General features: G+C 40.7%; 2 protein-coding genes across 5 annotated transcripts in view; both read right to left on the bottom strand.

Moving 5' to 3' along the window:
- Positions 1-756: 756 nt before the first annotated feature.
- Positions 757-3895, bottom strand: LOC110960994 (apolipoprotein D-like). The gene is made up of 5 exons (XM_022208440.2): positions 3570-3895; positions 1734-1838; positions 1443-1564; positions 1222-1310; positions 757-1130 (listed from the first exon to the last, which is right to left on the bottom strand). The coding sequence occupies exons 1-5, from the start codon at positions 3582-3584 to the stop codon at positions 892-894; spliced, it is 570 nt and encodes a 189-aa protein (XP_022064132.2). The 5' UTR covers positions 3585-3895; the 3' UTR covers positions 757-891.
- A 746-nt stretch (positions 3896-4641) lies between these two features.
- Positions 4642-16297, bottom strand: part of LOC110960993 (collagen alpha-1(XVIII) chain-like) — a 69516-nt gene continuing 57860 nt past the window's right edge. For 2 of the 4 annotated variants that reach the window (XM_051940639.1, XM_022208437.2), the window contains 23 exons: positions 15130-15192; positions 14367-14402; positions 14200-14283; positions 13945-14010; positions 12482-12547; positions 12264-12353; positions 12116-12151; positions 11948-12001; positions 11530-11586; positions 11263-11322; positions 11127-11168; positions 10370-10397; positions 10110-10178; positions 9829-9854; positions 9628-9732; positions 9392-9536; positions 8643-8725; positions 8343-8471; positions 7128-7175; positions 6956-7018; positions 6586-6783; positions 6355-6470; positions 4642-6275 (listed from right to left, as the gene is read on the bottom strand). In XM_051940639.1, the coding sequence (XP_051796599.1) occupies positions 6074-6275; positions 6355-6470; positions 6586-6783; positions 6956-7018; positions 7128-7175; positions 8343-8471; positions 8643-8725; positions 9392-9536; positions 9628-9732; positions 9829-9854; positions 10110-10178; positions 10370-10397; positions 11127-11168; positions 11263-11322; positions 11530-11586; positions 11948-12001; positions 12116-12151; positions 12264-12353; positions 12482-12547; positions 13945-14010; positions 14200-14283; positions 14367-14402; positions 15130-15192 (1866 nt within the window). In that variant the 3' untranslated portion in view covers positions 4642-6073. The remainder of the gene's footprint in view (positions 6276-6354; positions 6471-6585; positions 6784-6955; positions 7019-7127; positions 7176-8342; positions 8472-8642; positions 8726-9391; positions 9537-9627; positions 9733-9828; positions 9855-10109; positions 10179-10369; positions 10398-11126; positions 11169-11262; positions 11323-11529; positions 11587-11947; positions 12002-12115; positions 12152-12263; positions 12354-12481; positions 12548-13944; positions 14011-14199; positions 14284-14366; positions 14403-15129; positions 15193-16297) is intronic. The other 2 variants (XM_051940640.1, XM_022208438.2) reach the window with 1 other exon arrangement.

The following is a 16297-nucleotide window of genomic DNA, read 5'->3' as shown; positions in this document are numbered from 1 at the left end:
ATATCCCGTCGGCATAAGTCCAAATACGTCTTTCTTCTCAATGAAACACTTCAGTGCCGTCCTTTGTTTAACTTTCAAGTTGAATTTTAGCTTCAAATCTTTAAGGGCTGTGGCCAAAGCCGAGTCGAAAGATAACTGTTTATCGTGCGCCGGTTGTTTGTCAGAATCGTTGCGCCTCTGTCGTCAGTTACGCCCGCCTTCTGACTCTACACTTCATGGTGATTGGTCCGGCCAGTTTTAGGAGCATCCAACCTCGAGCCTTATGGAGGGTAACTAGACCCACCCTGGCAGAGAATTAAATTCGTTGCCGTGGGTTGTCTAGCGCGGCTAGGCTAGAATAAACTACAATTTTAGCTGACTATTGTTTTTCAAATAATTATCCCTCTTGGCAGAAAAAAAAAAAAAGTATTCAGCTTACATTTATCATTTTAACAAATAAACCAAGACACTTAACATCAGAATCCACAAGCTAAAGCTGTGTAACTTTAACATTGATTCATCAACTGCACAAAAAAGATGGATGTAGCCTCCAGGTCTGGAAAGTGAGGCTGACATTCTCTCTAACAAACAGCAGGGGGCAAAACAGTCAGATTGTATAGAAGTCTATGAGAAAATAACTACTTCTCACTTGATTTGTTACCCAAGTAATCATTTCCTCAAAGAGTTAACGGCCTCAATCACTATTTTTTAACATAGCATTGTGTGTATTTTGTCAATAATGGTCCAATTTAGAGGAAAATAGACAATAAAGCAGTATGTTTTAGAGCAGGGTAACAACCCACTTTTATTTATCACTGTGATATTGTTACACACTGTTGGATTAAACACAAACAGAAAGCAATTATCTGCATGCATGTTTCTTGAACAGTTCAAGCAGGTAATCAGCTCCGATTACTGATCAAGACCTTCACAACTGGTCTGGTTGGTGACAATAAGGCGGTTTATGTTTACACCAGCAGCAGTCAGCTTATCATGTAACTGGCTAATGATGTCCTGAGACAGCTCACGAGTGCGAGACAGGATCCAGGCAAAGTCGATGTGAAAAAGACGAAGGTAGTCAGAGCAGGAGTACACCAAAGCATGCGACTGGTAATCTGTGGAGAGCACCCAGTACGGACCATCTGGAACACCTGGATACAGAAACAGGTGGTGCAAAAGAGTACAACGGCAGGTATTCTATGTTCAGTTTTCAGGCTCATTTTTCTAAAACCAGTGTTTTACCTTTAAAGAAGCTGACGCCGAGAATAGCAGGTTGAGATGCGTTTTTAATTTTGGCAACTCCTTCAATTGAGTTTATCTTCCCATTAGAGCTGTACAAACAGGAAGGGAAGGTTACAAGGAGCAAAATGACTCCTATTTATCCTCTACAGGGTAAATATAACAGCTTCTCTGAGCCTAATGAAAATGTTGGCAGCAAAGGAGCAGAGAAGTTGAATTCTTACAGAATCTCTTCATTGTAAACCTTGACTGTCCCATCAGGGAGGAGAGTGTATGTGGCTTGGGCACATTTTCCTTTCTGAAATATAGCTGGGAGCCTCTCGATTTCATACCAGGTACCCATATACTGGAGTGAGAAGAGAGCAAAGGTTTTAAAGAAACTCGTTGGTGACCAAACCATTGGCAGCTGAAAATAAGACAAACCAGCTACTTGTTTGCATCAGCTAAATACCCTGAAATAAAGCACAACATCAATACTCAAACTAAAAGTCAGCAGGCTGGATTTGCTGGTCTACCTTCGTAACATTGAAGTCCTCTTGAACAGAAGGCTCGGGGCACCGGCCAATATGGAAAGACTGACCGTCACTTGCTGCTGCAGTCAGGAGAAGCAGAAGCAGGACCTTCAAGTCAAAGTTAAATAAATTTAGTTAATAAACTGACTTTTAGTTGAACACAAAAATGCAACAATCAGCCACCATACTTTGTGAATGGAGACAGACAACAGAATTTCTTTGTCACAAAAGTTACTTAAATGGAAAAATGTTTGTAATACCTGGAATGACTTCATGTCCAACTGGTAAGAAAAGAATCCAAAGTAAGAAAACCAGCTTCCACACTATTGTGTTTCAGCTTAGTGCACTGTGAGTGTAGGTGCCATATGTGTAAATGTCATATTGGCATCAGCTGTTTGTCACCTTTCACTCACGTCAGGGGGGTGTGGTCGGAGATGCAGTGATTTGAGTGGCATTAAATTCACCTGTTCACCGCGACGACTGCATGGAGAGGGGGTGAGTAGGGAGGTCATATTTTTTGTTGACCGCTGAATCTAGCTACAAATTGAGCTTTTTGATCAAATATATAATAATAAATGTTGCCTGGCTTTGCCCTGTTTTACTGGTTTGTTTAGTGTTTTTTGAATAAATATGACAGTCGGAAACGGCTGTGTTGTTTGTGCAGCGAGTCGGCAGTACAATACTCCCTAACTTAGCCTCTCATTGACTCGTTTTTGGTTTGGGGTCACTATGTTTTGTCAAAAAAAAAAAAAAAAAAAAAACTCCATCCAGACGGCATATGTGGACACGAGGATCACGCCACAAGGTGCATGACTGCAGAGACGCAGACTGATCGCAGCGCAGACGTCAGACAGGTGTCGTGCCAACGTAGTTACCCACGATAGAAAGTGTATCCCTTGCCGTGGGAGCGCGCATGCATTCGGAAGGGTGGAGTTATAATCCTGTGTTTAGATATCAGCGTAGTTTATTAATAAAGCAAAAACGTGGACTGTTACGATCATGCTTTGATTGTCAAACATGTTTGGTAATGTAGCACGTGACATTTCTGTCTGAATAAATGCTTTTGCTATACATGGCGTCTTGCCCAGTTAGTATTCATCACGCTGCCTAACAATGTCTTTTCCTTCTCCTTTTTGTAATAAAGTGTGATGTTGCTAGGCGATCACCCTGCTAACTAAACGTACGCTCAATATCCTCTGGGTGGGAACTAGATTCAAACACGCTGTAATTCAATCTTTAGAGCAATCGATCCAACTTCTGATTCAGTAAAATCAACACCACTGTGAGCATTTTATCACACTGCCAGACTCAATTCCACCAGGGTATCTTATCTTCAGATATTGGCGTTTTTGTTTTGTTTGTTTTTTGTTAAATGCCCCCTCTGTTGATCATCAGAACTTCATAGCATTTATTCAGAAATTCTCAACACAGACAAATGATGATACAGGAGGATCTACCAGAACATGTTATGAGGGCGATACACATTATTTCAGGCTGATTGGGTCTTCCAGAAGATGTATCCCCCCCTCTATATTTGATGTCCTAACATCATAGACATTTCTAATCATGCTCAGCAAAACTTGTGAATTAGGACTAGTGTCATTAATCGCTGCTAAAGTTATAGGGGGAAACAAATTATTTCAGCCTCATTGTCCACACCTGCCAGAAAATGTAGCAGAAGTAGAACCTTCAAGTCAAAGTTAAATAAATTTAGTTATTAAACTGACTTTTAGTTGAACACAAAAATGCAACAATCAGCCATTATACTTTGTGAATGGAGACAGACAACAGAATTTCTTTGTCCCAAAAGTTATTTAAATGGAAAAATGTTTGCAATACCTGGAATGATTTCATGTCCAACTGGTAAGAAAAGTCACAAAAGAATCCAAAGTAAAGTAAGAAAACCAACTTCCACACTATTGTGTTTCAGCTTAGTGCAACGCGAGAACAGGCTGCGTTTTTTCCCCCCAGACCTTTGGAAGAAAAGGCTTGTTTGAAGAGCTATGTTTGCTTTCTGTTTGCAAAACCTTTAACCTTCACTGCAAGACAGGGACAGAATCACATTCAGTACAATGAATGCCAAGGTACAACACTGTATACTGTCACTGCTACACCTATAGTTGTAGTAGGGTTGAAACACTATCTTTTCATTACTTCCTGGATTACGTTTTTCAAATAATTTTGAATCCAACAACTCCAAATTAACTAAGTGAAACCTTAAAGGTAAAACTCTACTGCAAGTTTCTCTTTTAAATGTCAAGTATTCAGGCTAAATGAGCCAAAATGGTGGTTTTGATTGAAAAACGATAAATCGGAATCTTTTCGCACCATGAAAAGACACAGAGGTAAAAGTCTAGATGGTAAATTTACGTGGCCAGTCTTGGCTAATCAAAGATATGCTGGTATGACTGTATACACTGTGTTGGCCTTGAGCAGCACAAGTGTGTGGCAAAGAAAAAAACAAAGATGGGTTTTAATAACACCCTTTTCAAGCATAACATGTCCAGCAGAGATGAAAAACAAGTTTACTATAAGAAATACTGAACACTAATCATGAAGCACAAATAAAAAGCATCATTTGCTCACATAACTGGTTCTGGTAAAAATGCTGTTTTAAGCAAATTTAGTCCACAAAGACCAAGAGTCTTATTCGCTAGTCATTATGTTGACAAAAAAGTCAATATTGACTGTTCTTGTTGCCATTTTAGTCACTAAATGATCAATCTTCAGTGGGTAGTTACTTCCACTTTGTCACCATTTAGTGCTATAAAGGCCATTAAATCATAAAACAAGTCCTGACAAAAGCGCCTAGACTTAATGAACAAAGCAAAAGTAAAGCTTAAAGACACTGAAACAGTCCTCAAGAGTAACAAATAATTTCTTTTCAATTGACAACGAAACAAGAACAAGCTATGAAAAGAGAAATCTTTATTCAACAGAGCACCAGTATTTATACAAAACACGTGCTCTCACTTTTGCCCGTAGACTTTTTCTAGTATTTCTTTCCGACATAAAACCGCATTGCTTGTTTCAACAGCACCTTTACACTAGGTGGAGTTCAACTTTAGACTGCCGCCAACATTCTCCAGACTAAAAGTACAAAAAATAGAAAAAAAGGCACAAAAAAAAAGTGAGAAGACACAGTCATTTGACAAACAACAAACGATAAATTACATTCTTAAATTCAATCATCTGATTTCATGTTATGTGCTGTGACGGTATAAATAAATCATTGAATTTAAATTAAATAGCCTATTAAAGAGAAAGAGCTGCTTAGAAGTGAGATCACCAAGATGTATGAAAAGCTACGACACAAACAACACTTTCCATGATGAAAATGTTGAATGAGAAAGTATTTTTGTTAAAATGAAGTACAGTGCATCAAAAAATTGCTTTGGTGGCAACACTGGCTGTCTGGTTATCCCTTTGTTGGACGAGGGACAAAGTTAGTTGTGGAAAGTTGTGGCCTTTGAAATATTTAGTGAATGTTTCCTGAAATTCATAAAAAAATGAACTAAAAAAACTTCCATGACAACTTGTAAACAAAATAATCAAAGTAGCATTTTACGCTTCCATCACAAAAGTCTTTGGACTGCCAAGTTTCAGGACGGGTACAGATTCCTGCAGCCGCCCTCAGTCTCTACTTTCAGTCTTTTGAAGGACAAAGAGACTTTAGAAAGAGACGTGTTAGCCTCAACACACCTGGGTGACTGTGCGGGGAAAGAAATCTGTGTCACCTTATATTTGGTTCTTGTAAAGTGACACAGATGTGAAACTTGGATGAAGGTGCTGCGTGTATCATTTTAGCATTAATAAATCATTACCACATTGCATTTGAGATGTTATTGTCATGAATAAGTACAACCGCTGCTCGGAAGACTGGCAGCCTGCCTCGGCCCCTCTGTTGCATTTTACATTACAGTATGTGCCCCCAAGTTCCAAATCTTTTAGACTGCTTTACGACACAAAGGTACCTTCCCTTCCTTTGCTTTGCAGGCAGTCCACAAAATCATTCCGTTTCCAGAGCGTGACATCATCTTCACACCAGCTTCCAAGAAGATACCTTGGGCTGTTGTCAGGAGTTTGTCACGGCCTCGAATTCCTCGTAAAAAGAGGGATTTCAGAAGAGGAAGCAGAGTGACAAATACTGCCATTCTCTTTGTAAAGGAAAGCATCAAGTTGTCAACACGGTCTTCTGTTTTAAAAACCACAAAATGTTACACGTAGCACCAAAGATGTGCTGAAAACGACGTCCTTTTCTAGACACTCGAGTCAAGTCTCTGAGTGTTTCGCCTTTATGGTGGCTGGCTGGGTTCCTTGGTGGAGTGGTATAAGGGGTAGGTTTAGGGGTTTTTATGGGTCTCGATGCAAAGGACGATATATTCGTTGGAACAGCTTCTCGTCTGCTGGCCCAGTAGCAAACCCGAGGTCAAGCTGGACGACTGGCCCATGACGGACACATGGTCGGCTCGCCACGTCTCGCAGTGTTTGTCCACCACTCGGTGACCTCTGCTGGTGGAGCCGTGCCAGATGCTCTTCTGGGGCCTGAGAGATGAAAAATATCACTGTTATAGACAGATGAATGGACACAAAGACACAAACATACAAGCAGTAAATCACAGACCAGAAGGGGTCAGCTAAAACATCCCGGCCATCGAAGGAGTAGATGGGTATCCTTGCATTGATCGGCCCCCCATCGCCGCTGAAGACGGACCTCCAGTTCCTAAACATCACATCTCCCTAAGAGGAGACATTTTGGGTGAGATGCATTCCAAAAAAACTCAGTTTCAGGTATGATAAATGTTTAGTACTAGACGTTGTTTGACAGGCAGAAACGGTGGGAAAGCAGCCTCACCCTGAGGTTGGTAACCGGCAGAGTTTCCCGGAAACCAGGATAGACGACGTGGACCAAGTCTTGTCTGTGGGATGAAATGAAGGCGCGATAGTTTGGAGCCAAACCCATCGCTTTGGCCTGCTCGTAGCACATTCGGTCAGCAACGTCGAGCCCCATCATGTCCCCTGAGTGGGGCTGGTTTAAGGCCACCAGGTTGAGCTTGAGAGGGAGGAAGCAACAGGTTGGTGTGAGACCACTGTAGGATACTAGAAACAGCTTTAGGAAACACCTTGAGCATCGAGTCACTCCGAAAAGTGTTAATCTGCACTAAAAACCAACATGCAGTCTTTGAACCAAAGACAATTACAATCAAAGTCTTGTTTACACTCACCCTTTCTTTAGCTGAACGTATCCTTTCCATCGTGTCTCCTCTAACATGATACGAAACTCGAGGCTAAATTAATCATTGAAAGAAGATGTTAATTGGACAAAAACTGCAATACAGAGTTCCAAAACAGCATTTTTTGTTGCAGAAAAAGTCCCAAAAAATGTGCAATAAGTACCTCATCTTGTGGAATAACGTTGTTAGAGAGGTAGATCAGACTGCCGAGCTGCAAGGACAAAACAGACAAGTCAAGACAGGAAAATATGATTTAAATTCGATGGGTTATTTGAGGTCACGTCAGTCTTAAAATGCATGCAATACAAAAGAGGTCAAGACGAACTTCATTTAGTTTAAGTTTTTTATTATCACAATTACAAATAAGTCTTTTAGAGACCAATGTTGTACCATTTATCATAGCAGAAAACTGTGAGAAATGTTGAGTATTAACTTTCCAACAGCTCAAACTATTCATCCGTTATGTTCCATTGTCTCAAACATGGCCCAAACCGAAGCTTAATTATTTATTGTCATGACATTTGCACTAACTAGATTCTGATAAAAATAATAAAAATAAAACATAACTGATGTGAGGCAAAATTGAGTTTTTGTCTGGACTGGGATGAACTGCAGGCTGTGTTTGCACAGAGCAGATATGTGGATCTAAAGAAATAAACATCTAAGTGGTAAAAAATCCATAGAGTCACTAATTTGCCTTGGTAATATCTGTGAGAACAAAAATGTTATATGTTAATTCCAGATTTTCTTTTTTTTTTTACATTTGTGTAACTGAAATTATCAAAGAAATTCAATTAAATATTTTTCATGACTTCAGGCATTTATTTTTACGGCTCTATTGCACATAAGACATTTTGAGTTCCCCCAACTTTAAGCCATGGTTGTGCTGTTTCCATAGAGGTGTGGGACTTTATCTTACAGTGAAAAATGAATCCACAGTGAGTACAAATGCAAAAAAAAAAAAAAAAGGGTTAAGAAAACAGTTAATTCAACAACAGTAGTGCAATTCAGTGACTCTCCAAAGAAGGACTGGAATTACTTCACTATGCAGCAGTTTTTGATAAAAGGCCCTTGATTTTTATAAATCAGTCACTATATAACAGTCAATCAAGCATTAATCATTCTCTTAAAAAGCAAAACCACCTGACCTTCAAAAATGTTTCCAGCTGATTCACAGCAAGCAAGTTACAAATACCACACTAAATAATTAGTAGCACCAAATTCTGTGCTCGCTTTTAGAGAACATATTTTCCAGCTCCCAATAGAATTTTTAAATGACAGATGAACTTAATAAGCATAAAGTATTATTACTAAGAACATTCACATTTATATTAAACATATATAACCAAAAATATTCACGACTATTCCAAGTTATTACCTGTATCTCCTTCCATCCCTGGGAAACTTTAAGGAAGAGGTTTCCTGTTGTCGTAACGTAGGCCAGAGTCCCTTCTGCATCCTTGACGGTGTGCTGCATCATGCTCTCACGAGTCGAAAATGTTTTCAACTGAGAAACAAATTTGATTGCTGTAAACATCACTGGTGCAATGTCTTATTAAAGTATTTGGCTGCAGCTGTGATTTACAGTTCTGAAGGTATTCGTTCAGCTTTTTATTGTATGGCAGCTTATATTGATGAGGAGCACTAGCATATGGATGGTAGAAAATGTTCAACTTACAGATGCTGAGTTACTGGAAGAACCAGGAGGTCCAGGAGGACCAGGGCGTCCAGGAGGACCGGGGGGTCCAGTGATGGTCAGAGCTGAAAAATGTACACACCGTTCATAAATCTCATTATTAGTCTGCCATGGAACGTGGCAGAGTTACGTGACAATTGGCGTTGGTTTGTCTGTCTGTCTGTCTGTTCACTACATAACTCAGAAATGGACTAACGGATTTGGATGAAATTTTCAGGGAAGGTCAGAAATGACACAAGGACCAAGTGATTAGATTTTGGCAGTGAAGCAGCTTATAGTCTGGATCCACAGCTTTATTGAAGATTTCTGTCAGCTGACTGCTGACGATCACATGATTGTGATCCTACTACAGATCCACTGCTGCGGACTTAAATATCGGAAATGATCGAAGGAACAATTGATTAAATTATGGGGGTGTTTCTGAGTCCCATCAGTTCCCGCCTCCCGCTACATATTTAGGTCACATGATTCGGTATCCATACATAACGTACACATGCATAGCACACGCCTGTGCTCAGTTCAAGGTCATTTTGTTTGTGGATGCATCTATATTAAATGGAAACATTCTATTTTGCCGATTTCTGATCATCAATAACCAATAAACAAATGGTGCATTTCTGACAATCCCATATGGCAGAATGAGCAGCCTTGGCGGAGTACTGCCCTAACCCTAACCATTGCTATATTTCTGCTATAATAGTACAATATACTGCAGGTTTGATGAGTTGTACCTGAGCCATATCTTGAGGATGACCCAGGGGGCCCAGGTGGCCCAGGAGGCCCAACAGGACCAGGTCTGCCATATCCTGGGATACCAGGAGAGCCTGGCACCCCAGGCTGGCCTGGAGGACCGAGCACCGACTCTCCTTTGGGGCCCTGAAACGTGTCGGCAAAAAGTTACCGATTTCTTCAGTCACTGTCTTTCAAAAAGACCCCACGTTTGCGTATTCAGAAAACGTTTCCTCACCACCAGTCCCGGTCTCCCTGGGATACCTGGTTGCCCTGGAAACCCTGTCTCCCCCTTGTCTCCTTTCTCTCCTTTGATTCCTTGGTCACCTCTCGCTCCCTGCGCCTGCAAAACACACAAACACGAAGCGTGAGTCAAGACTCAAGCACATCAAGTCAGCATGTCCCAAAACAAAAAGGAAAGCTGTTGTGTGAAACTTACCCAGCCTCCCCTGGGAAGAAATGTGCCTAGAAAAGAGAAAACACATCAGGAAGCAGAGGAAGGAGTTACAACACAAAACTGTAACACCAAGAAAGTTCTGAAATACTCTAAGAACTAGTTTAATTGTTTAATCACAGCAGGGTGATTGCATGAACAAAACATGGCACACACTTGCTTTTAGGGCCACATTTTGTTTGTATTCTGGATTATTTTTCTCTTTGAAGACATATTATTAAATTTAATGTTTTCATGGTCATATTGAATGAGTAACTGTGACTCACTTGGTGGAGCTGGCATCCCAGGGGGGCCTTGTTCTCCCTTTTCTCCTTTTGGTCCCATCTGACAGTTACCTTGGAGACAAAAAGCCAAACTTCACTTCACTTCACTTCACTTGACCTATTTACTCCATTTGAGACCGATTTTAATGTAATAAGCATATATGCTAAGCAGATTATGTACTTTTCTAATATAAGTTTGAGGGTAAAGGCGATGCATGGAAAAATATTTTGATTAAAGTTAAATAGAACGTGATCCAACCTACCAGCTGCAATCGTTCCATCAGGATTGAGCTGAAACAATAGATGAAAAATATTAACAGCAGTCATAACTGAACTTGGATCAGAGTCACTCACCCAATTACACCCGATCTATGAGGTTAATAACAATCAACATGCAATTTCAGATGCACGCAGATTTTCCGTCGGGTGTGATTTCAATACTACCTCGTTTCGTCCTCGGCACTGAACCTTCACCTTTCCAGACCGGACATGCAGCATGCAGGAATATTTTCGAATCACCTTTGAATAGTTGAGTGACAAAAGGTTACCAGTGTTACAGAGAATACCATGCATGTTATCTGCAGAAAGAAGGGAAAGCAGAAGGAGGTGTAAAAGAAACAGGGAGTGAAAAGAGGTTTTGTGTCAGAGAGAAGCCTGAATGGAAACGGCACTGTGGGTTCCTGCACATAAAGCAAGTCGTGAGCAGGCAGCTGAGGTTTGGTGAAAATAAATACAAAAGGTGAGACGACAAACACCCTGAAGGTCTTTCGAAAATTGATTCATCTGGACTTTATTACAGCCTTTGTCAGAGAAAATTAAAGATGCATCACTGTCAGACTCCAATGTGTCTTCTAATTTTGTGTCTAATATGACAACAAAAAAGGATCACAGACAGGAATGCTAATTTCACAAATAATTGGGATTTCATAAAAAAAATAACCCAGAAGTTCTCTAACAAAGGCTGTAATAAATGCTTCTGTTAAATTAAAAGTGATTTTGTAGCATATATTTGAAACCTACGGCCATTTTGCAGTGGGGTCTGGGAGGGATGGGGAACACCGTCTTCAGAAACAATGAGAGGAGAGATAGAATTAAGAATATAAAACATATAATATAGTTGCTAACTTTAAGGAACTGTGTGATAATGAACATTTACCCCAGGAGGGCAATTGAATATTCCTGGGCGGCCTGGTGGTCCAGGAGGGCCTGGAGGTCCCTGACAAGAGGAGAAGACGACAAATAAACTTAAAATGTAAGCTTTGAAGACAAATGTTTTTAGTAACTTCTAGCTGCAATAAAATTTTATGCTGTAGTTTAAGAAATAACATCTAATTGGAAGAAATCAATCAAAGAATTCTGTATGTTTAATTGTCGATTATCAAGGCATCTAGGTTGCTTTGTTTCCAAACTGAATGTGACTCACTGGCAGTCCTGGAGAATCTCCTGCCTCTCCTTTAGGTCCCATCAGACCTGGGCGACCCTGCACACGCAGACACGCATTATCCAAATGCATTTAGGTTTTAATGCAAGAAGTTAGATTGCTTTTAACTTTAATAGTTCCTACAGGGGAATCTGGGAAATTGGATCGTTTGCTGAATGACTCAATCTGTGATTTAATTTAACACAAAACCTGAAACACAGCAGATTAACTCAACTTAAAACTTGTGCAAAGAGGATGTTTTCACAGTAGACGACTTACAAAAAGGTCAAAGTGTATATATACATTTAAAACCTGAATCTTCTCATTGGAAAAAAAGACACATCTATGCTAAGGAATCCATACGTTTAGTGTTCGTATCTCCTTTTAATCCAACTGTAAATGATGACTTCATGGTGCTTACTGGTCTTCCAGGGAAACCAAATTCTCCTTTGGGTCCTGGTGGTCCCATTGGTCCCTGATAGGAATGAAGAACAGTTTTTTTTCTTTTTTTATCCATAGCAGAAAAATTTAATGTATCAGTGTTGAAATGTTCTGATATTTGTTTTTGTTGCTCTCTGTCGATACGTACCGGCATTCCAGGGGGTCCAGACACACCGTTGTCTCCCTGCAAACAAAGACATGCTCATATAAAGCGCTAAATACTGATAATTACTTATTCTGAGCAATTCCCTTTGGGAAGTGGGTTAAATGAATGAATGTGGCTCTTAATGGCATACCTTCATTCCCTTTGGTCCCACTGGCCCAGCCAAGCCCGACATCATGGATCCATCTGCTGCGATGATAAACCCTGGCTCACCCTTTTGACCCTGCAGGCACACACACACAAGTAAACAAGCCATTTGTGGGCAGAGAAATGCAGAATGCATAAACACAAATAGGAAAATATGAGCTTCGTAATCATGCATGTCCTGTAGAGTATGTTGATTCCACTCACTTTCAGTCCTGCAGGTCCTTGCAAACCTGGCAACCCGAGGTCACCCTTTGGACCTTGTGGTGCCTGCTAACACGAAGGAAAATAAATATTACAATAAGGCCATGTCTAAGCGCTCTGTCACAACAGGAATTATTGTTGTAAATCATAATGTCACATCTGTGTTTGTGTACTCACACAGATGGGTGACAAATTAAAGGAAAGTCCTGGCTAAATGAGCAGAGAAACACAATGAATGCAGATGCTTGTTCCTGGTTGCACTGCGTTGTACCGCTGAGCAATTAGGATTAAATCATGCTGCGTGACAGGGGTAAAAACGCTGAGCAGACCCATTTGATTTTGATTTTGTGTCAAGATGGCAGGAGGAAATGATGTAAGTGACTTTGAAAGAGGGTTCATTTTTGGGGCACAGATGGCATTCACAAAGACTGGCAAGTACTTCAAGAGGAACAGCGAATGAAGTGACATCTGTATTTAGATCCATGGGAGAGACATCAGTAAATAGGCTCAATGCTGCACATTTGAAGGCTGTGATGGTGAAAAATAGAAGAGCTACGCTTCTGCAGGTGACTCAGAATGTCAATGCAGGACGTGATCCGACTGCATCAGCAGGAATAGTCTGTCGACAATTACACAGAGAACCATATTATAGCAGGGTTGCAGGGCACAACCTCATTACAAAGATGAATGCACATTCTGAGAGTTCAGTAGTGCCAAAACCACAGGCACTGGTCTACAGAGATGTGGAAGAAAGACAGATATGGTCAGATGAGTCACCCTTCGCCATGTTCCCAGCATGTGGACGAGTGCTTTCACACCAAGAGAACAGTACGAGCCTGAATGTTTGACCTCCACAGTGATGAGATCTGGTGACTGTAATGCTGTGGGGAGCATTTTGACAGCATGGTTAGGATCCTCTTGAAGAAAAGGGTCACTGAAAATCAAGACAAAGTTGTTCTGAGAGATCATCTTCGTCTTACGATGAAACATTTGAATCCAGATGGAGGTGTTCTCGTCCAAGATGTCGATGCTCTTCATCCATGGGGCACCATGGATCACTGAATGGGTTCTTGATAATGAAAATGGTGGAAATTATATGCAATGGCTTTTGCAAACATCAGAACTTAACTGAACACCTATGGGAAATCTCTCCGCCACCATTATCAAAACAACAAATGAGAGTTTGTCTTGAGGAAAAACAGCATTCCATCCCTCCATTAGAGCTCCACAGACTTGGAGAATCAACACCAAGGAGCACTGAAGCTGTTCTGTCAGCACATTGTGACAAAACACCTTACTAAGGCACTGCATGTTGGTTTTTCCTATAATTTGTCACCCATCCGCATGTGTCAAACAACTGGAACAGGACTGCTATTATCTAAAAGCATAAACCAACAATTTCTACCAAACCAAAGCGTTTTTGTTGTCATGACATCAAGGTCATTTGGTCAACGATGGATACTCACAGCGGGTCCCTGAGCGTCAAAAATCCCTGAGAAGTTGAAGGCACCGTCTGTATCATTAAGTAGAAGCTGAAGAGACGGAAAGGTAGCTTAGTCAATAAAAACAGACATATCAAACAACTTCATCATGCTGGATATTCAGTGCAGAACTTGCAGTCAAACATTGAACACACATGTTTTGTCCTTCAACAAGTTGGTATAGACATTGGAATTTCCATTTAAGCCAAATAAAGCCTTAAGAGCGTTGATGCTACTTACTTCCTGAAGGTTGATGATGGGCCCTGGTGGTCCAGGTGGTCCTGGAGGGCCTGGTAGACTGAGTCCATCCCGGCCTGCCTCTCCCTGAAAAACACAGCTGATATTTTAGCTTTTCCGGTAAACATCAACACATCTCCACTCGTACGTCCACTTATTGATGTCTTCACCTTTTGACCTGGATCACCTTTGTCCCCCTTTGGTCCCTGTAGATGCAGACACAAGATCAAAGTCATATGATGCAGTACTTGTAAAGACATTATCTGATTGGTTTCCAGAAATTTCAGCCATTAACAGCATTTATTTTAGCCTAGCCGTGCTAGACCCATGTTTCTGAAGGCACAAGGGTCTAGGGCCACTCGACAGGGAGGGAGGCGGGCTAAAAGGTTGTCTTTCAAATCACTCTGCAGCAATTGGGTAGGTATACAACCAATCAGCGCAACGAATAGGCTGACGGAGTTCCTAGAGTGCCGGCGGATTGTGGCTAAGTCCCATTAGCTTCCCAACCAGCGGAGCCAACTGGTATATTAAGGATTTGCCATATCCCGTCAGCATAAGTCCAAGTACGTCTTTCTTCTCAATGAAACACTTCAGTGCCGTCCTTTGTTTATCTTTCAAGTTGAATTTTAGCTTCAAATCTTTAAGAGCTGTGGCCAAAGCCGAGACCAAAGATAACTGTTTATTGTGCGCCGGTTGTTTCTGTCAGAATCGTTGCGCCTCTGTCGTCACTTAGTTACGCCCGCCTTCTGACTCTACACTTCATGATGATTGGTCCGGCCAGTTTTAGGAGAATCCAGCCTCGAGCCTTATGGAGGGTAACTAGACCCACCCTGGCAAAGAATTAAATTTGTTGTCGTGGGTTGTCTAGCGCGGCTAGGCTACATTTATTTAGCATTCAAGGTAAAATCAGTCAGAGCCCGTTATAATACCAACCTCTTCCCCTGTCAGTCCATCCAAACCTGGGAACCCTGGTGGTCCTGGAACACCTGGTTCCCCCTAAAGAAACCGTGAAAACATATCCTCAGTATGCATTAGTGATACAGTAAAGCTGACCTTACAATTTTTGAATATAAAACATCATTACTTCATGATTGTATCCCCTTAGATGTTTGTGTGAAATTGTGTTATAGTGTCAAAAATCTAACCAGTTCAATTTAAACACATTCCATGAAAGCTTTTATTTCTAGAATATGGACTTTTCTAAGTGACCCCAAACTTTTGAACGGTAGTGTATATAGATTTAATTTTCATAGTGATACAGCAAGTAAGAAATTGTATTTCTTGCACTTCAAGTTTCTGTGAATGATATAAAATCTTTAACGATTGATATGATTTATATAATATTGAAATATGTCATTGATGTTACATGGGTGTCATTAGTTTAGTTGACAGTTGGGTTTTGACACAGTTTTTTCTCAGTTTCCCTTATTTTGGTTATTTTGGTAAAGGGTAATTGTTTTTGTACAAGGTATTTTTATTGTGCTCAAGTGTAAGTAAAAATATGAACAGTGTCCTGTGGACTCTTTCTTCAATGTGGATTTGAGAGAGGAATTTTCAGAGCATCAAGCTGACAGCATCATTAAGAGGAACCGACAAAAACGTTCCTGAGACCTTCCATTTCCAAATTGAGCTATGGTAGCTGTATGCCTCCATCAGCTCATAAAATTGTAGTTTACATCCACCTTTTTTTTCGTTCTTAAAAATTTGTGGTAGGACATGAATTCTTGAGTTAAGGCCAAACATGTGTTTTGTGAGGGCACAGTGACCTTTGAGAACCAGAGTCTAATAATAAGTTCATCCTTGAGCCTAAATAAACTTTCTTGCCAAATTTGAAGAAATTCCTTCAAGACGTTCAAGAGAAACCACGTTCACGAGGAAGGTTTGCACATATTTACGGACTGACAAGCTGAAAACATAATGCCTCCAGCCATCGCTGTCACCAGCACAGAGGGAAAGAAAAATGAAAAAGTGTCAGACATTTCTCTGAAATAGTGACAAATGATTGGTGAAGTCCACTGCTGCATGGCAATGGATTGTAATACATTATTCTCCGGGGACATCAGGAGATCAAGTCACATCCAGCGACAACCACAAGCCAAGT

Source organism: Acanthochromis polyacanthus, chromosome 20, assembly GCF_021347895.1.
Source record: "Acanthochromis polyacanthus isolate Apoly-LR-REF ecotype Palm Island chromosome 20, KAUST_Apoly_ChrSc, whole genome shotgun sequence".
Classification (NCBI taxonomy): domain Eukaryota; kingdom Metazoa; phylum Chordata; class Actinopteri; family Pomacentridae; genus Acanthochromis; species Acanthochromis polyacanthus.
Note: the sequence above shows the minus strand (reverse complement) of the source record. Positions and strands in the feature narration are given on the sequence as shown.

Coding starts and splice junctions, on each gene's coding strand:
- LOC110960994 (XM_022208440.2), bottom strand. Junction 1,311..1,442: donor GTTTACAATGAAGAGATTCT/GTAAGAATTCAA, acceptor CTGTTTGTACAG/CTCTAATGGGAAGATAAACT. Junction 1,131..1,221: donor CGGCGTCAGCTTCTTTAAAG/GTAAAACACTGG, acceptor TTCTGTATCCAG/GTGTTCCAGATGGTCCGTAC.